We start from the raw sequence: 23,742 nt of genomic DNA on the forward strand, positions 1-23,742 counted from the left end.
AATGGGAACAATTACAAGGCCGTGGACAACGATGAGAAACGGATGACTTGGTAAAGAAGAGCTACGAGCATTAAGACTGCGTCCCCTCTTTCTTCTGGTACAGAGGAGAGCTGCTGCACATTAAAATGTCGCGCAAGCTGGCAGAACGGAGGACGGAAACTTCACACAGGCCCATCTTCTGCTTTGCATTTTGCTTGCCACTTCAACAACCGCGTCTCTCACACACATACACCAATCTCCATCACTCAAACAGCCATCAACGCCCCAAGAGTCTTATTCTCGCCTGTGCTCTCAGTCTGAATTAACACCAAGGCTTCTCTCTAACCGCCCTGGGATGTTCTGCGGTGCACAATCAAATTGAACGGTGACAATCACTAATGGATGATTCGCTGCAGCCAGACACTGTAATGTAGCACTCAATGAAAGGAAACATGCTCATCAATTTCACACTGTGGCTAACACAATATTGCTGTGGGTTATTGTTGTGGGCCATTTTTCATTCAAGGTGCCATCCGGAGTAGGAAAATCTTCTTTGTTGACCGGGTACGCGTTGATCTCCGGGAGAGGGGGTAATTAATTTGTTGCACAGTGGGAGAGCGAAGGAACCAGCCAATTAGAATCACTCCAGGATACTCTGCACTGTTCATTGTCCTCCCACTCTGCCCCTTTGTAACAAGAAAATGGCTGCAGCGAAACTTTAGGCATGCTAAGCACTTATTGAAAGAAAAGGCACTAAACGTCCAATCCAACAGAGGGAAAGTGTGGAGTCAAAGCTGTGTGTTTCATACACAGAGGCAACAGAGATCCTGGCAAAAAGATTCACACCTGTTGAACTTTTCCTCATTTCACAGCCACAAACAACGCATTTCATAAGGATTTTATGCGTTAGACCACCAGAAACTAGTGTAGAATTCAGAAGCAGAGGGAAGACGATGAGCATAGTTTTCTATTTTTTAACAAATAAAAGCCTGAAAAATGTACCAGCACTTATATTCAGCTTTCCTTAGTTATGATTTGTAGAAAGACTTTAATGAGAGCTACAAAATTCTGGGTGTATGTCTAATACCAGCATTGCATATCTACATTTGTTGGAGATATGTGTTGTTACAGAGCAAACTCATCAAACTACACAGAGTATTTGTGAACATAATTTTTTAAGTCTTGCCACAGTTTCCTGTTTGATTTAGGTCTGGCTTTTAACCCAGCCATTGTAACATATAGATATACTTTGATCTAAATCATTCTATTGTAGCTTTGGTTGTTTGTACAGATTTGCCATCCTACCAGAAGATGAACCTCCAGATATTCTCTCTACGTACATCTACTGGATTTCCTTGCAGGATTTCCCCGTGTTAATTAGCTCATTCATCTTCCCATTAACTCAGACTGGGTTCTCTCTGCTAAGGAAAAAGCATTCACACAGCATGATGCTGCTACCACGCTGGGTTAGAATTTCACCATAGATGGAGTTTAGTCAGACAGCTTGCATGCAAATGTTTAAATACATCTTTGTTAGCCAGTATGGTTCAATCCATGGTCATGTTGTTCATGCCATGGAGTGCCTCTCTATGTCCTGAACAAGCCCGCATTTAAGGAAGATGGTCTCTGATCTTGAAGCTGCACTGAAGGTTGAGCGACTGAAAAGAACTAAGAGAAATCCTCCAAAAGCAGCACGGTGCAGCAGGATGTAAAAGCCCGACTGGCTGCTTAATCCTCTCATCACCTGGTCTTTTAGTTTAGGTGGACAGTCATGTTTTTGGTCAGATTGCAGTTGTGCCATGCTTCATCAGTTTTTGGATGATTGGTCAGTCCTCCATGAGGTGTTCAGAAGTCAGGATATTGTTTTGTAACTGAACCATCCCTTAAACATCTACATAGAATAGCTTTGTAATTTACACAGAGATGGAATCTACTGTCTGTATTTGGTGGCTTCTAAAAACAACTAGTTGTTCTGGATTTGCTTTACAGGTATCAGAGGAAATGAGGCTAAATATAATACATGCCATGCTTTTCAGTTTTTCCTATTTGTAAGAAATTTTGTTTTTCTTCCTCTTCAAAATTATGGACTACTTTGTGTTGGCCTATTTCATAAAATTCCCATTACATACATTGAAATTTGTTGTTGTAACATGACAAAATAAAAAAAAAAACAAATATACACCATAGACCCTGACATATAAACAGTGACTAACAGCAGTGGACATTTATAACTTTAAACACTAACATAAACAGTGTTTCTGTTTAATTCAGCAACCAGCCACACTGCAGTGCTGTTGTGTCTCTTCTTTATTCTGCAACCATGGTTACCTCTGCAAGATCAAACAAAAAACACTAACAACCCACTGAATAATCACTTCACTTGTAATGTATGAGTTGTCTAGCCTCTGGAAAAAAGAAAAAAAAAAGAAAATACTGAAATACATTTTCTCCAAGGTAAGACATATTTTAAGCAGATCAAAAGGAAACAAAAACATCATGCAAATCTGTTCACGATTGTATTCACAGCTTAATAACCGGGACTGAAAGATGATTAATTTCACTTAATAATTTTCAAAAAAAAGAAAGATCTTTGAACAGCTGCACAAAGAGTTCTTCTGGGCTTGAGTTTATTTATGCTTCTGGCTCAATCAGGGGATTGCTAGGAAGAAGTATGGAGAAGCCTCCAGTCAATTTGTCTTACTGACATATGATGCTGACAACACTTAAAAAGAAAGTTTGATGAAGAAGGACCTCGGTACATATCCCAAAGAGACAGCGGCTGACCGAAGCCGTGTGCGTGGGCTGAGCCGCGTTGACAGGAGATACGTCTTCTCTATCTCAGTGTCCCTCGCAGCGCAGGAGATGAACAAATCTGCAGCCTTTTGTCCGCCGAGTCCTTGGGGGCAAACCTAGAACACATTGCGGGCCCCTTTGCATTTCTGGAATCTTGGGAGATGGTGGAGAATCAGTCCAGAATAAATAAGAAGGGCTTTAAGCAAAACAAAAATAAACAGAAGAAAAAAAAAAATGTAGTGCAAATGTTGAAAAGACACCACCAACCTTCACAGTAATCTCAGTTCAAAGAAAAAGTTTGTAAGTGTGCCAACAAATCTTTTAAAGCAAATAAACCTTGATCTTATTACTAATTAAACACAAACAGGGAACTTTTTTTGTTCTTTTCTTGCTGCTTCTTCTTAGTTCATGTAATTATTCCACATTTGGAATGATTCAATAAATTTACATATTGCTCTCAGTACAAGCCAGAAAGTACAAGAAATGCACAAACCAACAAAGAGGAAATTTACACGAGGGCCGCGTGGTCTCATAGGTGTCACCATGTGAGAATTGAATGAAGCATTTCTTTTAGGGGTAAAATCGTTTGAATATTTTAGTTCAGTTTGTTTCAGATCGAAGATGTTTCATTGTTTCTAAAATGACTTATTTGTGTCTCCTAAACAACAGGGATTTCAGAGAATCTCATCTTCTGTGCGTACCTATCTGCTATAATCTTCTGTTGTGTGTTTTTTTCTTTTTTGTTTTTCTCTCCGCTATGACATATATAACACTGTGAGCTGCAGAGAGACAGGCTTGATGGAATACACAGATCCGGGCCTGGGAGCCCTCCATCATCTCCTGGATATTGCGAGTTTTCATTGGATGAGAATCTGGTGATAAGATTTACTGATTACAGAGAGCTTAATGAATCTGGTTCCCTCACTGTCTTACTCTGATAAGTCTGTGCAAAAGAAAAAAAAAAGTAAACTTCACAAACACAAGTCCCAATAATCAGGGAAAAAAATGACAAATTTTCTAAATATATATATTACACTCTGCTGTCATACCACTGTTTGATGTTTTCATATTTGAGCAATTGCAGCTATAACCAGCTGAGACAAATAACTTTCGCTTCTTCCATTATGGATGTACAGTATTTACATAAAAAGATCAACGTCCTTGCAAAAATACAAGTATTTCAGTCAAAAACTGTTCCTTTTCAAGAGGCAAGTATAAATCTGTACAGTCTCCTCGGAGGGATTTAGGCAGCACAGTGTGAACTGGTCCATCCATGCATGGGTAGCAAAAGACTCGAGACCATTCATTGTGACCGCAGCTTCCTAGCTTGCTGGAAGTAACTGCCAAAGAAGATGTATTGCTTTCGAGTCGGTCATAGACTTCCAACATTAAAACACATGGGGCGCTTCATCAGAGAGCTTGATGTCTGTGTGAGATGGCAGGTAGCCTGGCGAGGCAGAAGAAAGAGAAGAGACAGCAGAGAGATTTTATGTTGGTATTTGCATAAGAGTGTGTTTTTGCAGGCAAACACATTCATCTTGGATAGGCCGATTGTTTACTGTAAGGTGTGGGAAGGGAAGGGGTAAATCAGCTGGAACCTCATAGATATCGCTTGATGAAAATGCTTTCACCACCCCGCTGCATTCCTGATGCACTAATTATTTTATTGGATCAAATAATTCACCTGGACGTGCTCATCACTTTAGCTGGCGCTTGATTGTGCTTCACTTGCCTGTGTATACTAATACCTCTGTGTGACAAACTAAGGATGGCAAAAGCATAAATATACAGCACATAATAAAAGCTGCATCTTGCCAACTCACATGACAACCTGGGGGGTGAAGCGGAGGGACGTAAAGCAAAGCATCAGCACTTAAATTAAGTGAATCCCTCATTGCCGACAGCGAGCTTCAGCTTGTGGCCACATTCCTCTACTGTTATAAAGGGTTATAAAAAAAATAATACTCTGCAATATTGTGTATCAGATTTTGGCTTGTTGTGCTAAGGTTTTGAGAATCAGCCAATAAAGCTTGACTTCATTCAGAGATGCTCAAAGATTAAAAAAAGAAAACTTTATTTTGTCCAATTTGACTAGAGAGTTAATTCCAAGCAACCTAATTTCTATTGCATGCAAGCGGATCACTTTTTTTAATACATATAATGAAGACGTTAATTCATTAAAGTAATTTTGCTTAAAATTACTTTAATGAAACTCATTTCTTATAAATATTTTTTACACTAAGAGCGACTTTTACTGTTTATTTTGTGAATTATCACTTATAACTAATAAAACCCCAAAATCTGTTGGTTGGAAGATTTGAGTGTGGCATAAGACCAGCCATAGAGAAAATGATTTGACACTGCTGAGTGTCCATGTACATTACTGGATATTTATACAAGATTTAATCAGGGCTCCTTTAGCAGAAATCACTACAATATTTCAGGGTTCGAGGTGTTCAGGAAGCCCAGGTTGCTTTAATAGTGGCCTTCAGGTTGTCTGCGTTGTTGGCTCTGGTGTTTCTCAACATCTTCTTGACAATACTTCATAGATTTTTTTAACTAGGTTTAGGTCAGAAGAGTTTGCTGGCCAATCAAGCACTGCATGGTCATTAACCAGATATTGGTACTTTTTCAGTGTGGTCATGTGCCAAGTCGTGCTGGAAAATGAAAGCGGCATCTCCACAAAGCTTGGCAGCAGGAGGGAGTATAGCTTTGGACTTTGTAGAACACAGCAGACCTGCACCAGCAGATGGCATTGCTCCTTAAATCATCATTGACTGTGGAAATACAATAATGGACCTCGAGCAACTTGGATCCTGTGCCTTTCCAGTCGTGGCCCAGAGTCCGGGAGATTGGTTTCCAAATGAAATGTAAAATTTAATTTCCTCTTTCTGCCCTACTTTATATGAAAGAGAACTTTAGCAGCCAAGTCCATTTTCTTCTTCGCTCAGGTACAACACTTGTGTTGTTTCAAATTCAAGAGTGCCTTAGCACAATGAATGTGACAGTTTTCTGGCTGACTGTCCTTCAACAGTTTCAGATAAGCTACTATATAACATTTCAGTATTAGGAAGTTGGTTTTAATTGGTTATTAAATGCTTAAAATATACAACTATGAATGTAATAAGTCTAAGTGAGTTTTATATCTCATCTACTGTTGGTAATTATCAGATTCACTGATGCATTGTGCAAATAGGGGATGGATTTATTGTCCCCATCCTGGGAAAACAGCTGGTTGTGACAGCAAAGGTCTAACTAACTAAAGAAGTAACAAAATATTATATACATTTAGTTTGTTGCTATATGATCAACTATTTGTGCAGTGGTACTCAAAAGAATAAACCCTTCTGTTACAGGCTTTTGAGGTTTAAAAAAGTGAAGATCTTGATAAATCTCTTCCAGTTAACAAATGTAATGCGGCATTTATCAGTTGGATTTTTGTTTTGATTTGCTTCTTTCAGAAAAAAAAGCCTTTGTTTGTTGTCAAAAAGATTTAACATGACCTCAGAGTGCAAAAATATCAGACAGGTAAGGCTACAAAAAAATCAATAATTCTGTAAATTAAGATTACTGGAAATCTTAAGAGTTCTAAGGCCTTTTTTAAATTATTATGAATTAAAGGTATGATTCGATTAATTAATTACATACCACACAATTAACTAGATTGAAATTTTAACTGGGTTCTATAAATGGATGTATAATAATTAGTAACTCAAAGCTAAAATCGTCCAATTAGTCAGAAAATGTAATATGAACAGAAAATAAGATATTTGAATATTTAAAATTAATATATGAATCAGTTTGCACAATAAAAATAATCACACCACTAAATGTGTCAAGCTATCAGTTTAGACTGGCATGAAAAAAGATGAATGTGAAAAGTACAGAGAAATAAAAAGTTAATGCCTGGTGAGAAAAAGACCATTTCCCCAAAGGATTATCCATCTACCCTCGTCATTACAAACAGACATTCATGCAATTTTAATTCCGAATACACCCACATTACAGTCTCACTGGAATTGGTGAAGGATGCGGCACTACAACATGAGTGAAAAAATAATAATTCCAAAAATAGGACATAGAAGCATCGATACCTCTGCTTTTTGAGTCCAGTTGTATATCCACATGGTCCAGTGAGGTCAGCTCATCCCCCTCAGGGTTTGGGACAGCTATGGAGGTCACCGCAGGGATGACCTCTTGTTCTTTGTCAGGCTTCTCTGTGGCGTACGTGTTCATGCCTGGGATCTTTCTGCAGGTCGTGTAGAGTGGGAGAGGTTTAGAGTAAAGTAGAGGTGCATTAATGGAAATCTGCCATCAGTTTTACTTCCACTAATGCTTTCACTGTGCATAATGTGTCACACACTATTTTTAACAGTTAAAGATGGCGGAGGATTGTTTGAAAGCTGGAAACTAGGGCGTTTTGCATTCCACTGGGCAATTCTCTCTCTCTTTCATATTGTTCACCTCAGTTTTCAATCAATTTTTTATCCCCTCTGATGCATCCCCAGTTCTGCCTAAAACTAACTTCTTGCATTTCTAATTTCAGATTTCTCCCTCATGAGCTTGTGCTGCAGCTGGTGCTGTGACATTCGGGGGGAGCTCAAGAAATTCAAAGTTGATTTCCTAATGTAGCAATTACAATCCAGAAAGTTGAAGTCAAATAATGTTTCGCTTTGTAATGAGCAATATTTTAGAGGAAGCAGACCGATCCTCCATGAATGACATGGGATTTCTTGCAGCAGAGGATACTATTTACTGTATGTCCCACACTGTATAATATATGTTGTCTCAGGACTTATCTCCTCAACCTTTCCTGCCATTGTGCGGAGTATGCCTCACCTTGAATGGCTGTGTTTAGCATTTCCAAAAGGTCAACCCTCACATTGTCAGATAGATGAATATTGATAACTGCAGGACTCTGACACCCATTCAGCACTCTGGGAGAATTGATTAGACTGTCATTCCCTGTAATACTGGGCAGATTGAGACAGAGGGGAATTGTCTTATTCCTCTAGCTATTATTGTGCCATGGATGTCCATAACTTGGAGATATATGGAGTCTGAATACATGTGGAAAGTTTCAGGAGCTTTCAGGTTGAGGAGCGTCTTTATAGTCAATGGACAATCTGAACAATGCTGCGCAAACAGAAACGAGGCAAAATATTTGATCGTATAGATCAGCTTTTTTTCTATTGTTCTGAAACCCAGTGGAATGGATTTTGCATTCATCTCTCTTCCAAAGAACTACATAGTGTATGCACTGCACCTGCTATACTGTACCTTTTAAATTTATATATCACAAAGATAGCCAATCCCATCAGCACCACTGACACCAGCATGATGACTGCAGTGCCACTGTGCCCACTGTCACTGCCGTCCACAAGAGGAGCTTTAAAAGAGAATGAGTGAGAAGATTAGTGATATGAACTTTAATTATAGAACATTGATAAGAACTCTGAAGCCAATTCTTAGGTCCTAAAATGGCACATTGTTAAAACCCTTTATCATCCATTAATCCATCCGTAGGTTTCATTCTTGTTAGATGTTGATGTGCCCCTGGGCAAGGCACCTATCCTGCTGCAGGTGTGTACATTTGATGGTGCGAACAGGTCAATGGGTCACTAGTGTAAAGCACTTTGAGTATTTGACTGGAAAAGCACCATATAAATTCAGTTCATTTACCATCTATCTTTTAAACTACTTGACTGTCAGCCAGTTTGCTTCAGCTGAACAAAACTCAACAACATCATTACAGATGACCAATGTAAAGCCTTACAGTTACTATTAACTACTTTGTACAGCTTTATTTCACACAAAAGCTTGTTCGGTTTGCTATTGTTAGGTTGAGACATCAGTGTACTTTGATCCATCTGTCTGCTTGAGCTGCTAGCTAGCTGTAGCTATATTAATTCAGATGGGAGTTCAGGTGGGATTTGTATTTGAAAAAGTGAGATGAAGAAACTTGAACGGCTGAATAAACTGCATAGTTAATAGTTTGTGGTTCATTGTACATTATATAGGTGACTTTTTCTATTTTTAAAGAGAATATCTTTATTTTCTTGCTAATGCTTTAAGCTTCTTGTATATAAGGGCAGGGTTGCCAGAACTGGTAGGCAGTTTTCAGCACAAACCCAATGTAAAACCCTCCCATCTAAAAAACAAAAAACAAAAAAACATCCCAAATCTCAATCTCTGTTGAAACTAGTGTTAAAAATAGCCAGATACTGTACAGTTGATAAACAAATGATTATTAATGATAATGTCCCAGATTCTAGACGTTTCAAAATAGATTAATCAAATGAGGGGAAGAACAAAGCATTGTCCAAGTTGTTTTTCAAACTTTTCTAACACAACTATTTTGTTAGAATGTACTATTAATACTTTCTAATAACCAAATACTGTGAAAAGCAGACATTTTTTTAACAGCCTGCCCAAAGCATATTTTTTACAACCCAACTTGTTCAGTTGGGTGGAAACCCATCCATTCTGGCAACACTGTAGTCATCTGAACACTGTTAACCAATGACAGTTCTAAAATATATTATAACTGGAATATTCAAATGCAACCAAAGTGACCTGCTGATTGAAGCAAACAAAAACAAAAATCCTGGAGATGTTTTGAGAACACAACAAGATATTTCCCTATAACACAAAATCAAATTGATGTTTTTGAATCTAATGAAACTAAGATCCATGCAACACTTTGAACATCAGAGGACTGATGTGGAGAAAATAAACAGTTAAAAAGAGAAAGATGATGTTTTTATTCAAATCATAAGATCAAACTCAATTATGCAGCTGTACCATCCAGAGCAGACCCGGGTCAACAGAATCACAGTGTGGTACTGAGGCAGTACCACATAAGGCAGCAAGCAAAGATTGCTTCTGACATCAGAGAGAACAGCACAAGTAATTTTTTTGGTTGCAAACACACTTCATTGGATTGAGATTTATCTAAGTAGAAAGAAAGAGGGAGAAATAGAAAAAAACCCTTCAGTCTCACTCTACAAGAGTGAAAGCTGCCAGCCCTTTAGCTAGCTAGCTAGTTGCTCCAGAAATAGAGAAAGAGCATAAGAGCTCGTCTAGTTTGCTCGTAGTTTGCTGTTTATTTAGAAAAAAAATCCACCTTGAAGTGGATCCTTTTTCAGTAAAGATAATTTTTTTTCTATTATTTAACCAAATCCATAAAAATACAAAACATTAAACACATTAATAATTGTTTCACGACCATCAATGTGATTTCCAGAGCTATTTTTAAAAGAACTACTAGCAAAAAATGTGGTATGTAGTAGCAGATCTACCGAAAGCATTATCTTAACTAGATTTCTTTCCCGTTTCTCAAAGGCATGACTTTCAAATTCAATTCACCTGCAGAAAATAGCTTTGTGTTTAAATTTTGACAGCTCTTTTGACTGCCACTTGTCCGTTTCGTTTAATCAAATGCGGTCCGCACAATATGCTGTCATGGTCAGGTGAATGGACTGGACTTGAAATGAGTGAAATGGCAGTCCAAACACACACTTTAAAAGACCTTGAGGAAGCTACAATAACTATTGGCTAAGACCTCTCTAATCTCTTGGCTCTTTGAAGAAAAAAAGAAATGACGAAAAAGGGGAACAGGTGGGTTAGGCGGGGAATACTGGGACACACTTACCTGGAGACAGCCGTGTGGCATACACATTCACCTGCAGCCCGGGTTTGATTGTAAACTCGATGAGATCCTGGTTTAGAGCACTCAGCAGAACCTGAGAAAGCTATAAGGAGGAGTGAAATAGGAGCAGAGAGGACTGCGTTAGCTGCAGCCGTCCACCAATAATCCACATTCATCAATATTTCACCCACAGTCATTTCCACCAACAGCATGAATTATGGATAGGGATTTCTGTTTCCTTCTAAAGAGGGGCAAATCTTTAAATGACACATGCAAAACCGAACCTGCCACACCGAAACCCAACAGGCTTTAAGGACTTCCAGGCAAAAGGGCGTCCTGCTTGGAGCGCAGCTGTGACATTTAAAGAAATATTAATCTTTCTGCTACGTCTCCCACGCTGGGAATATTTCCTCTATACCTTCATCAGCGTAAGTATTCTAAAGAGGATAAGAATTACCCATTTAAAAGTTCAACGAGGCGGTGTTATAGGAAATCAAACTATGTACTAATATCATAAAATAGCTGTTTTAATTTCTTCTCGCTTAAGTGCCAAAAGTTCCTCAGCTTTTCACACCTTGATGAAACAGTCATTTAGCAGGGGAGCAAAATGCCTTCCCAATGCATATTTGAGTCCTTAGCCATGCCTCACTAATTCCATCTCACTCTTTCTCAAATCTTTCCACTGGTTAAAATTAGACTGCTCTACACAGCATGAATAATTACTTTTTGTTCTAGTGGCATATCAGGGTCAGTAAATCTATTACACATTTTAATAAGCCCGCGCCACGCATACACTTTGCCACGCACATGTGTGCGTGTGTGGGCACTGCTCACTTAATGTCTCCACGCTGAAAGTCGTTCACTGGAGATGAGAGAACAGTGAACTGAAGATTTATTACCCTATTGTCTGTGAGGTTCTGCCAGGTAATCAGACAGGCTTTAGATAAATACATCTCTTTAATTCCCAATCCCAGCAGCCTGCCCCAGTTTGTCTCCCTTCTCGATGGTGCCAATTATATGATGCATCAATGTAATTAAATACCTATTAACTTAGTTCAAGACTGACTGTGAGCCAGCAAATTCATGTTTACTCCCAATGAATAAATGAGCTTCCCTGCACTGCACTTAAAAAAAATACTGCTTTATTCTTTTTGTTACATGTTTGATACCTTTAAATAAACAATTAATACAATAATCAATTTCAAATTGTCTTCTTTTGCCATTAGAGCATGGTAACAAAACAATAGCTCTGAATAATCTTTTTCCATAATATCATTTAAAGGCTCCTGCAAATTTAAAGCTGAAAAACACATCAGGGTGTCTAATGACACGTTCTGCTTTGTGCGGGTCAATTGAGAGGCAGGTGTTCATATAAAGGATGGCATTGCCCTCTAGTGTTAACTTAAAGTATTTGGCTTTTAGGCAGGAATGGAATACATGCAAGATTGATTAAACGGTGAATTATTTGTCACTTTAGAGCAAATTATGCACAAGCAAAATATATTTTTGCGACAGCTGTCAGAAAAAATAAACCCGAATTAATTAATTTTGTGCAGCATGACTAATTATAAACCCAGAAACATTAGGAATATAAGAATCGAGCTCAGTGGCTTTCTGAGATCAGATGGATGTTCCTGCTTGCAGAGAACAATGAGCCCGTCGAAAACACATTCTTCTTGCTCTCTGTGTGAACACTTAATGGACCACACCAGAGACTGTTTGCATGTTTCAGCCCAATTACTGCAAAAAATGTCCAGTCCTCATTACAGCTGTTCTTTTCTGAGGCATGATATGCTTTGGCATCTATTTATTTCACTCTGATATAAAAAAACACAACTGAGTGGGCCTTAAGTTGCTTGGTTGCTTCAAGTGATCAATCACAATGAGTATCACGCCTGCATTTGTATTTGTCAAAGTTAACCTTACGAACGTGTGGCTAAAGGTAGCAGATGTTACAGCTCAAGATTCACTAAAGATGGTGATTATGTAACGGAGAAAATGTGTGCATTCATCATTGATGTATAGCAGCTTCAACAATACATGCATTTTTTAAAAGGCAGGATGAACTGCATTCAATTTGGGATTCGTATAACTATTCTCTGTATTCTTCATGTTCTTCTTATTAGATTATTAAATATTATCAATATTATTCTTATTATTATTTCTTGTATATGTTTAGAACCAGAGTTTCACAGTTATATCTGTGAAAGCAAGTTTTTGCTCCTGACATAAGGTCAGAGAGAAGTGCTACTTACATACCTGCCATTAGCCACAGCAATAAAACTACCTTAATGTAAATGAAATAAACATCTTGTCATTGCAGAGCAATGTTCTGGCAAATATTTGTGGTTGGCTTTGTGCTAATATTATTATGACACATATGACCCGCTGTAGTAAAAAGAAAAAGCTATTGTGGCAGGAATCCCTGACAAAATCTTCTTCCACCGCAGGACAGAGCATGGCACCACACTGAAACGCCTGCTCCAAGAATGTCACAAAGAATATAACAATGCGCCAAGGGTGCTGGCCTGCTTTTCAACTCACATCTGATCAAGTGTCATCTATATACTGCAGCACAAATCCGATCCAGAAGTCCTGTTTCACAGAACCAGAAGAATGTGCCAGTGTCAGAGGATAAGTGTGGAGGTGGAGGATGTTGACAGTTCTTGGTAGATGAAAGTTTTAGTGAAAATTGAGTGACAGCAAAATGTAATGCAAATGTAAAAACAAACTACTGTAGTTTTGATGACTTGCTGAAGTTAATTTTGTAGTATAGAGGCTTCCAAATTCTAACTCATTCACAATAATAATAATAATAAAAAAGTTCAAAAATATATTTGATGTCATAATGTATCGTCAGATACTAAAATGTCTGTGGCACATGCATTACAACAGGTTATGTATCCATATGTGGGTATCTAAATATTTAAGGAACAACTGGAATTTATCCAGATAAATATAACCCAAGTAAATACAAAAATCAGTTTCCAAATGTTGTTTTCATTTGAAGGGAAAAAAAGCTATTCAAATGAACCCGGCCTGACATGCAAAAAAGTAGCAGCCAGCCTTATGAAATCAAACTCACCCAGAAGGTCACAAAATAACCCAGAACAACACCTGAACTGCAGGCCTCAATTGCCTCTCTTAAGGTATGTTATCATGACGCATCAATACAAAAGAAGCTGGGCAAATCTAGCATGCATGATAGAGTTCTGAGACAAAAAAGACAGCTGACAAAAAATTCCCAAAAGACTTCTGAATGATTCCCATGACTTTTTGGAAAATATTATACAATCTATTGAAACAAAAAATGAACTTTTTGGAAGGTCTCCTGTTACAGCTAATGTAAAACACTGCAGCGTTTTTCTTTGGTTTTCTTTTAAGAAAAAGAACTTCATATCAACTGTTGCAAGTGATCACAGATAATGTGATGATCTGGGGTGGGTTCTTGTAATAAGAACAGAAGGACTTGTTACTAATAATATCCCACCATCAGTTTGTGACATTAAGCTCAAGCCTACTTGAGATATTCAGCAAGGAATGCTATCTGTCTGTTTTTGAGTACCATGAGGATCATACTGATATTTACCAGAAGCTTCTGAATAATTTGTTGAAACAGTACCTGATCCAGGTGTGCCCACTCTTCATTCATGCCTCTGTCTCTTGACCTCCTTTCTGGTACAATGAAGACCTCGGCTGTAGTTGGTAAACCTGGAAACAGCTTGACCAGGAGTTGGTCCTCATTAATCCCTGTGACCTTTAAAAATATCAACAAAACATTGCCAGTAAGCTCTAACTTCCAAATGATGTGGAAGTCTGTGCTTCGGACACAAAGATATTACCGGAGTTATGAGAGTCCTCTGTATTACAGAGAAAAGGCTTTCTGCGTTCTCCTTTATGTATCATTTGCCTTAATACTGTCAGGATCTAATCCCTGGATCAAGTGGAACATGGAAGCTCATTCTGACAGTTTTTGGTAAAGGCCGGGGCTTTTAGTGCATTTATGCCATAACCAGAGGTCTACTGTCAGTTTCCTGGTGTAGAGCGTGGTAAAATCTGACAGGACAGAAGGTCAAAGTGAATGTTTCATACTGAGGGCTACTGTTGGATATATATAGAACAGAGTATCCAGGTCTTTTATATAACCTGCTATGCTATGTCTAAAAGAGAAAACCAGTTACAACTTAACTGCACTTAGGTTCATTTTACTTGGGGTTTTTATTTCTACTGCAACAAACAAGTTTTCTTTGCTGATAATTTAAAAACTTTTACAGTTGTAAACATAACAATTGCACTGCTACTACTGAGATTTGAGATTTGAAGTATTTTTGGCATTTTACTAGACAAATACTAACATTCTTTCAATGCAAGAATAAGGATGGACCCTCTCCTGAGGCAGAAACTTCTGAGAGCAATACAGTATTGTCTTTGTGACCTACCTGAACTATGCAGGTCTTCACAACTCTGCCAATGTCTTCTCTCCACTCTGATACCCCTGGGTTCATCTCATCCAGATTAGAGGAAAAAACCAAAGGATGTGACCTGAAATAATCTAAAATATAAGAAAAAAACTTTACTCTCTGATTCAGCAATGAAACGAAAAAAGGGACATTTTTCCATCCTAAAGATTATTTTGGTTCAGTGACCTGCCTCTATTTTGAAAATTTGCTGTTGAGCCTTCTGCATGCAACAATATCAATATGTAAACTCTATTTTATTAGGTATGGGTAGAGAATACAACGAGGTGTTACAATGATTAAGCATGCTGAAGTCACAATATTGACTGGAAGGAAATTAACTGTTGCTCTGTAGAGATTTACTATGCTGAAAACACAATAAGCTTCAACAAAGAATTTCATTAAATAAGAATTTTTTATTTTGGGAAACGGTTAAAAACTAATTAAACCTGGAGGAATATATATTCTTTGAATCTGTAATGATTCTGAATGAAAGTAAATATACCATAAAATACCAAAAATTATTGTTTTCAAAATTGGATTCAGAGTTAGATTTTACTTTTTCAAAAAAATTATATATATATATATACTGTATATATATATATATATATATATATATCAGATTTTGTAGTTTTATCCTAACTAAACTTTCACAAAATATTTACAGGTATCAGCTACATCAGAATTTGCATCCACCGCCAGGGGGCGACAGTAACACACAGGCAACAAGGTTGTGAACTTTTCATCATGCATCGAATCATTTCATTTGTAATTTTAATCATTACTCCAGGCTTCAGTTAGAGGTTGTTTCTAAAAAAAGTGTATTTCTGACCAGCATAATTCAATACCTGATAAGCTTTTTTTCTTAATATTTGTTAAAACTAATGTAAAACTATATTTTTCTGTTTGTTAACTGCATATTGACTTGTTGAATAACTGGATTTTTGGTTTTCTGGGCTGAGCAGTTCCATGAGTTTTCCTGTTGCTAAAGTACCTCTGGATTACCTGTTAGAAAACTGAAGGGAGTCTTCGCTACATGTACATAGCCTTTGAATTTATTTTTACTGTATTTTCATTAATTATGAAGATACACATTGAAAAAATTGACCAAACCTTATGCATGATTTAATTCATCTGCACAAACATATTAAATAAATGAGACTTTGCACTCCAATAATGCTTATTTGTCAGATTAGAAGTATATTTTTTCAAAAACCTTTCAAAAGTCTTAAGCATACTTTTATTTACCCCACTTTTATGTCTATTTTCTTTTCCTAATCTTTTTTAAACATTAGCTGTCAGCAGAAATTCACAATTAACAATTAACATTACATAACATCAGTATGTGTATAATTAATGGATACTAGTTTTTTTTTTTCACTTTTCAAAAATATTCTGATTTATTGAACATGACAGAATTTTATTCTCTGAAAACTCAGTAGTACTATTTCTATTGATTGTGTGATTCCTGACTGAACCTTTTGACTTTTGTAAAACATGACAGACCAAACCAAAACAACTCCTAAGTGACCTCCTGGTTGTAGATATTATTTACTGGAGTCATCCAACTACATTCTCTTACTACATACAAATTAGTAGAATATTTGGAATTATTTTAAATCGTCGACACATCTTTGAAATGTTCCTTGGTGAGTGAACTTTTCACACGTAGATGATATGTTGCAAGGAGGCAGTTTGAAAATAACTTTGGTTGAAAACCTAACCTGGTATAGATTCAAATCCATGACATGGTTAGCAAAATATGGAGCTTTAAAATTCAATTGACTATAAGCCTACCATGTCTCTTTTCAAGAGGGATTTTAAGGATAATGTGTACTCTAAAAAAAATCTTTCTAGCTTAAACAAACATAAATAATAAATATTATTACCATAAACTGCCACTCTGATTTGGTCCTGGTGGACAATATTACCAGCCAAAGCCTGAACAGTAACAATGTGACTTCCCTCTCTGGAGAAAGTGAAGGCGATTGCTCCATCAAGGGTCACAACTGGCTGCAAGACAACGGGACATAATATGTAATTCTCTGTCAAGCTTTTAAGGCAAAATTGCCTGGAGATGGCTTACCTCTGACTTATTATCAAACCACCAGAAATATGTGACTGTTCCCACACTACTTGGGCGAAGTGTTGTTGTGAAATTCACTGCTTTGTCCTTAATGACCACCAAAGGAGCTGAAAGTTGCACCTGCTCGAGGTGACCTTTAGAGAGAAAACACACAGAGTGTGAAGTTACACCTTTTATTAAAACAGGGCTAAATTTAATGCCTCCCCGGTGCGTCTAAGCTTCAACAAATGAAATGTTTGTAATATCTGGCACAGCAGAGACCAAGTGGAACACACTAAACCCACTGGTGGACAGCGTTAAAGCTGTTTGCACTCCAGAAGTCGTTTGATTTCTGCACATGGGGAATTTTTTATGTTTTTCCAGCCATAAAATTGTCAATACTAAAAATCACAACAGTAAGTTTGTTTTAAATTGATCGGTGGAGCTCTGTGGTAGTAAGGAAATGCACACAGAAGTCAATTTTTCTGCTACACAGGATGTTGGATTAAAGTAATGAAAAAAGACTACAGTTATATCCTTGATAAGCTATAATAAAGGGTATGGCCTAGTACAACGTGCAGAAAAGTATTTGCTCCTTACAGCTTTCTTAATTGAACTTTTCTTTGTTGCACTGTGATGTTTCAGCTCATCAGAAGTATTTAAAAATCCAATGAAGGTAACCTCAGGAAATACAAAATGTAGTTTTTAAATGATGACTGCATTCATTAAGAGAAAAAAAGTACCCAAACCAATCTGGCCGTGTGTGAAAAAGCAGTTGTCCACTAAATCAATATGGTTACTCACTAGGGCTACTTTTGCAGAAATAACTACCATCAAATATTTGTAAAAACTGACAAATGTTTTTTGTCACTGTGGAGGAATTCTGGCCCACTGTTCTTTATAGAATTGCTTTCATTCAGTCACACTAGATGGTTTTGTACGTATGTATGGCCTGCTTAAGGTCATACCACAGAATCTTAAACAGATTTTGTTTAGACTTTGACTAGATCACCCCAACACTTTCATGTTTTTTTAAGCTATTCACATGACCAGAGCATAATCGAAGTGCACATGAGCATTAGGATGTCTTAGTAAAGACCAAGTTTTCTTGTTAAATCATCAGCAAGTCTTCTAGATCTAGCAATCACAGACCATCACACCACCATGCTAGACTGCCTTTTATGAAATGCTGAGTTAGTTTCATTGCAGATGTAAATGGACACATACTTTTCAATGTACAATTTTGTCTCATCAGTCCACAGGATATTTTCCCAAAAGTCTTAAGAAACATCAACATGTTTTTTCTCTCTCAGAGATACAGATTTGCCCAGTTTATCTCATTTTGTTGTATCATAAATTTAAAAAAATTATCTGCTGTTCAGGGTTCGTTCATCTTCTCTCAGATCAGTTGCTCATGTCCTCTTGGAGTGCTTTTGGTAAATTGGCCTCTTATTGGAGGCCAGATTCACCACCCTTTCCAAACTGATAAATGTCAGTGACTTTATTTGTAATGTGTCATTTGAAATGGTGCTTGATGTGTTACTGTTAAAATATTTTAACATACTTCATGAACGGTTCTGTTTTAGTGATTCCCTGACTTTACAGGCCTGACAGTAAAGGTATAATTTTAAAACTGCTTTTTGTATTTACTCAGGTTGTCTTTGTCTAAGATAATAACAATTTGATAATTATTGCAGTGCACTATAAATTAGTTATTTCCAAAACAATTGTGAGAGTATGTGTATATTATGATTCCAGCTCTCTGAAATATTTGGACGAATTCTAACGTTTTAGCAATTACTTTACAACTTGCTTTTGACTTACAGGACACGTGGAGGTAGAGGAAGACCTTGTCAATGCCGAGATGGTTACTTGCTGTGGCTGAAACTTGATAGATTCCAACTTTATTGTAGATGTGCTTGACCCCATCATCGATGGAGCTGATATTAACGTAAGATATGGCAGTTCCATCACCAAAGTCCACTGTCATACTTGTCATCAAGCTAAGACCCTTCAAAAAAAAAAGAAAAAGATGTTGTTATTCATCCTTCTCTGTTCCCCTGTGTAGTCACTGATTCATAACAGGAGCACTTTCAATAAAAGCTACAAGAACAAGGTCTTGCTGTAAATCACGTCGATGCATATTTATTTGATACGCCAGGGCTATAGCCTTTGTGACAGCATCTTTGATTCACACCACGTTAAATAAAAACATGCAGCAAGTGAGTAATACCCCTTTAGGTGCACTTTGACGTGTGGTAAAATCAAATTGCAAAAGCAGTCTTGTAAAACACTCTCCTGAAATGCTATGGTAAACAGTGAATGTTGAGTTTAGGTAATTGCAACCAGAAATGTTTACCTTCATACCCTAAGGAGAAAAGCTCTGTAGCTGGAAGGCTTATTGTTATGTAGTCTGTTATAATCCCTTGCAAACACATTCATGGTGTTTCAACTTTTTCACATTTTACCCAGTTAAGGTAATAAACTTTGATAGTGCTGATCTGTTTCATAAAAGCCAACAGAGTAGTGTCTAAATGTGACACACTAGAAATGTGAAATGGCAGAAAATGACCCCATTTTCAAAGGAAACAAGATCTATAGTCTGATTTGTGTTCAGGACGTTTGAGTAAAAACCTTTCAGAACCACCTTTTAGTGCAAATGTAATAAGAAATAATCTTAGTAAATCTATTAGCTGGTAGATTTATTAGATTAAACTATTTAGTTGTTTGCTAAATAGTTTAAACTCAGATTAGACTAAGCGTATCTGTAAACAGAAATTTTCAACTCTTGCAACAGATTTGTAATTGAATTTAGCTGTTGACATCGTCTTAGCCATTCTGACACTTGAATAAGGGTAGATATAAACCATTCCCCCCAGAATCCACCCAGCATGACGCTTCAACCATCTTTGAATTGTGTGTTTATGGTGATGGACAGTGTTACTTTTCTGCTACACATATCATGTCTCATGAAGGAAAAAAAAAAACATTAGTTCTGTTTTCAGTTGTCTCCAAAACGATCTTCCTGTGTCTTTGATACAGCTTGAACAAACAGCAAAACATGACTTTTCTCCAGAAGTAAAATGGGCATTTTGGTTGGATTTTCATTAAAGTTCTTTCTGCCTTTATCAGAGTTGCCTGGGAAGGTTCATGTCATCCTTTTTCCATTTTTAAAGATGGATTGAAAACATCGAGATATAGTTTGATGGTCTCGCTATGATAATTGTCCTCCAAATTAGGAGCTGTTTGTTCACTAATGCCCAGAAGAGCTGTGTACACCGAGATTAAACTATTCAAAAATGGGATTTGTTTATTAATCAAGTGATTTTCTAAAGGCAGCAAGATGTATAGAGATAGTGAATATGGCTGAATACAAACACATGCTAGATATTTCAGATGCTGATTTTAAAAAAAGAAAAGAAAAAAGTTGTACCCTTTTCCATCCACTTCACATTAATCTACTACTTTGTGTTGGTCTGTCACACTATAAAATGTCAATTATGTGCACTGAGATTTGTGCTTATAATATAGAAAAATGTAAGAAAGTCACTAAGTCTAGCCCTGGCTCCCTTTTTTCTTTCAACCAAACATTCTGTGGCTGAAAACAGAGTTGCAAGGGAATACAAAAAATGCATTATTACAAACTTCATTTAGTCCATTGTAGTTGGTAATGTTACGTTGCTTGACTCTAATTTTCTCTTTTAAATTAATAACATGTCTTCACTATCAATGTATGAACATTATCCCCCAGGCGTTTAACGAGTGGAGCAGTACTCTCCTCTCCATCACATACTCCCTGCTCCCTGCAGCGCCTCTTCTTTCCAGCATCTCTCACACTCACATCAAGTGTAAAATTTAAGACCGTCTTTTTTTTTTCTTTTGTAAAAATTGGCACACAGTCAGCAGTGAATTGCTTACCGCAGGTCTTAAAACAAAAATCACAGTGTGTGAATCATTTAAATACACTCCCCCTGTGATCTGAAATGGGAGCACAGTGGGAAATTATACCCGCCTCTAGCCAAAAATAATGCAACAGGACCAGACTCCAAAATCCCCTTTCATTCACTAATTCATCACTAAAATTCTCCAGTTACTTGTGATCCAAGTTTCTTAACTCCAAAGAAGAGAGAAAAATATATTATTTTCTCTTTGTTTGCATCACTGCCTCTGTTATTAGCTGTTTTAAATATTTGATCTTATGCAGGATTTTAACTCTCGTCTCATGAATGAAATTCTCAGGGTTCAGATATTAATCTACAATGATATGCTCCTACAAGACTGTGGGGGAGGGTTTGTGAGACACTTGCAACTATTGTTGTTTTTTCCTACATACCAACTTGAGAATGCACAGTGCAGCATAAAGTATGTTAAAACCAAGTAGTTATTAACCTAAAATTACATTTTTAAAGATTGAATTGCATTATGTCAAAACTGAACGATCAAGTTGTGTAGTGCTGCTTTTTTTTGTTTTGTTTTTGTTTTTGTAATGAAATCATCACCTCTTCCAGAAAGACCAAGAAGGTAACATTCCTTCCCAGCGTTGCTACAAATGTTCCCTCGCTGGTGAAGAGCTGGAGGCCCCTGGGAGCCTGGCTGGGACATTTTTGTTGCCTGGGGCTGTACTTCAACAGACTTCCCTCGGTGCAGTTGTTCGACAAAGCCTTGCGATATCTGGAATGAAATGAACAACAAAAAACAATTTTGCATGCTTTGAGTGAAAAACAGACAAATAAACCAAAATTGGAAAAACATGGAACAAGCTATGAAAAACTGAAAATTTTAAATGACAAATGCCTTTACTTTACTGCAGATATTCAGTTCAATTGTATGACATTTAGTTCCATTAATTTTTGTTGTTGTTTATTTTACATTTATGAATGGTGATATGCAACACAATCTAGAAAGAACAGGGAATGTGTGAAAAACTTATCAAGTTTGGGGTTCTGTTTAGAACTTATAAGTAGTAAATCTCTTTGCATTTAAATCACAAAGAATAAATCAGTTTTGTATCTGAGTAGTAAGTAGCTATTTCCTGTTGTAGCTTGAAAGATCGAAAGACCGCTGACTGCGTCTTTTTCCATGTACAACTTAATTTTTACAGATTATAAGTCAGGATTTCTGATGTGCCCACTAGCACAGTTTTAAAGTCACTTTAAATGTAGATTCTTCAGCCAGCCAAATTCTTCTTTCATTTTCATCTGAGACCAATGAAAATTTAATTGCTGATCACAGAAACAATTCAGTTTATAGTAAATTAATACAGAATTATCATTTATTGTGTGGAAAGCCCCATGTGTGCTCCTTTTGTTTAAGTACCTGCAGTAAGAGAGAACCCATCCATCTCAGGACCTTCTCATTACCAGGTATTACAGCGAACAACTCTTCCACCCTGCAGCTTATATTGCAACGTGTTAAGCAACTATACAGTTTTTCTGGGATGATCAATTGAAAGCATGGGTGTGGTCTCAATGTTTCTAAAATAGCATTTATACAATTTACATATGGCACCTGTCATCCCAGCTTCTGAGAAAAGTTCATCTGTATCCGTACAAAATAAAGAGTCTGAGAGAGTCATTAACTGCTGATAAGAGGCCGACTGCTAATAACATCTCAACAGAAGTATTTCTGAAGAGTATCTTGTCCTCTGGTTGCTTAAATTATTCCTTCAAGCAACCAGACACCTGGGTGCTCATGTTAGAGCATATTCAAGTGACAAAAGAAAGCAGGAAGAATATTTGGAGCAGGAGTAAGGACACAATCTCAAACTTGACACCTGAGCTCTTCAGTCCCTCAGGCGAACTGTCACTCTTCAGGAGCTGATATACCCACATGGGCTGGAAATTACTTCAGAAAATCTTTCCCAAAGACTTAAACATTAAATTACACTCACATTTTCCACTTAAACCTCATTGTACAAGAAAGGAATCTTGTCAACCAAATGCAGTAGAAGTATCTCTAAACTCATAGATATATGGGACTATATGTCATGTAGTACAGAACATGGTTAGAAGACATGAGCAAACTTCCCTCTTCACAAAATGTAGAAAAAAATGGAATAGCGTCAGATTTTAGTGGTTGTACGATTTCATGTTTGTTGTTTGTTAAAGACAACAAGACATTTCTTCTTCTAGTGCTGGACACACAGGTTTGTTTTGGTTGATTTAACCCAGAATGTCCTGCACTAAAGTGTGATTCCTGCTCTTGGACCGGTTTCTGGTATGCTGGGCATTCACTTATGCATTCAAACCATGCCAGAGTTCACTTCAGGCTAAATGTGACCTCACAATTAGAAAGGGTGTTATTATTCTAATGTTTTCATTTATTCCTTCACTTTTGTATCTCTGGTCATTTTATGCTTTGCATCAGCTTTGAAAGATTTTATCCAAAGTACATAGTGTGCAACCAACCATTTGAACAAATGTCTACTTTTCTTCCACACTTTTTCAAAGCTGCATTTTCACAGCTTGTGCCTTCTGGTTCATGTCAGCAGATCTGAACTAAACGTACCCTGTTGTGTTGAAGAAGCTGTCCCCCGTAATGCAGTCTCGAGTTGATGCTGAAGGAACGAACCAAAAAGCTGAAGTGCAGCTCCCATCGACTTGCCTCTCAAACCCATAGTCACTGTTTTAAGTCAAGAGAAAAAGGCACACTGGGGCATTATCGTGGCTACTTAATATTTCTTTTAAAGTTCAAGCAGAAATATTTAGTGAAGATGGAATCAATCATTTCAAAGCCAGAGAAAAATGATTGGTGTGTGAAAAGTTCCCACACAACAACAGCTGGTTGAGGTTTGATGT

At 37.2% G+C, this 23,742-nt stretch overlaps 1 protein-coding gene across 1 annotated transcript in view; it reads right to left on the reverse strand.

The window, feature by feature from the left end:
- Window positions 1–2,268: 2,268 nt before the first annotated feature.
- LOC116713462 (VPS10 domain-containing receptor SorCS1-like) overlaps window positions 2,269–23,742 on the reverse strand; it is a 63,920-nt gene continuing 42,446 nt past the window's right edge. The window contains exons 17-27 of the mRNA XM_032553632.1: window positions 23,453–23,566; window positions 21,445–21,616; window positions 18,770–18,956; window positions 16,967–17,100; window positions 16,770–16,893; window positions 14,863–14,975; window positions 14,046–14,180; window positions 10,427–10,526; window positions 8,053–8,161; window positions 6,867–7,021; window positions 2,269–4,219 (exon numbers count right to left, since the gene is read on the reverse strand). Of these exons, the coding sequence (XP_032409523.1) occupies window positions 4,161–4,219; window positions 6,867–7,021; window positions 8,053–8,161; window positions 10,427–10,526; window positions 14,046–14,180; window positions 14,863–14,975; window positions 16,770–16,893; window positions 16,967–17,100; window positions 18,770–18,956; window positions 21,445–21,616; window positions 23,453–23,566 (1,402 nt within the window). The 3' untranslated portion in view covers window positions 2,269–4,160. The remainder of the gene's footprint in view (window positions 4,220–6,866; window positions 7,022–8,052; window positions 8,162–10,426; window positions 10,527–14,045; window positions 14,181–14,862; window positions 14,976–16,769; window positions 16,894–16,966; window positions 17,101–18,769; window positions 18,957–21,444; window positions 21,617–23,452; window positions 23,567–23,742) is intronic.

The sequence above is a fragment of the Xiphophorus hellerii genome, chromosome 22 (assembly GCF_003331165.1).
Source record: "Xiphophorus hellerii strain 12219 chromosome 22, Xiphophorus_hellerii-4.1, whole genome shotgun sequence".
Taxonomy (NCBI): domain Eukaryota; kingdom Metazoa; phylum Chordata; class Actinopteri; order Cyprinodontiformes; family Poeciliidae; genus Xiphophorus; species Xiphophorus hellerii.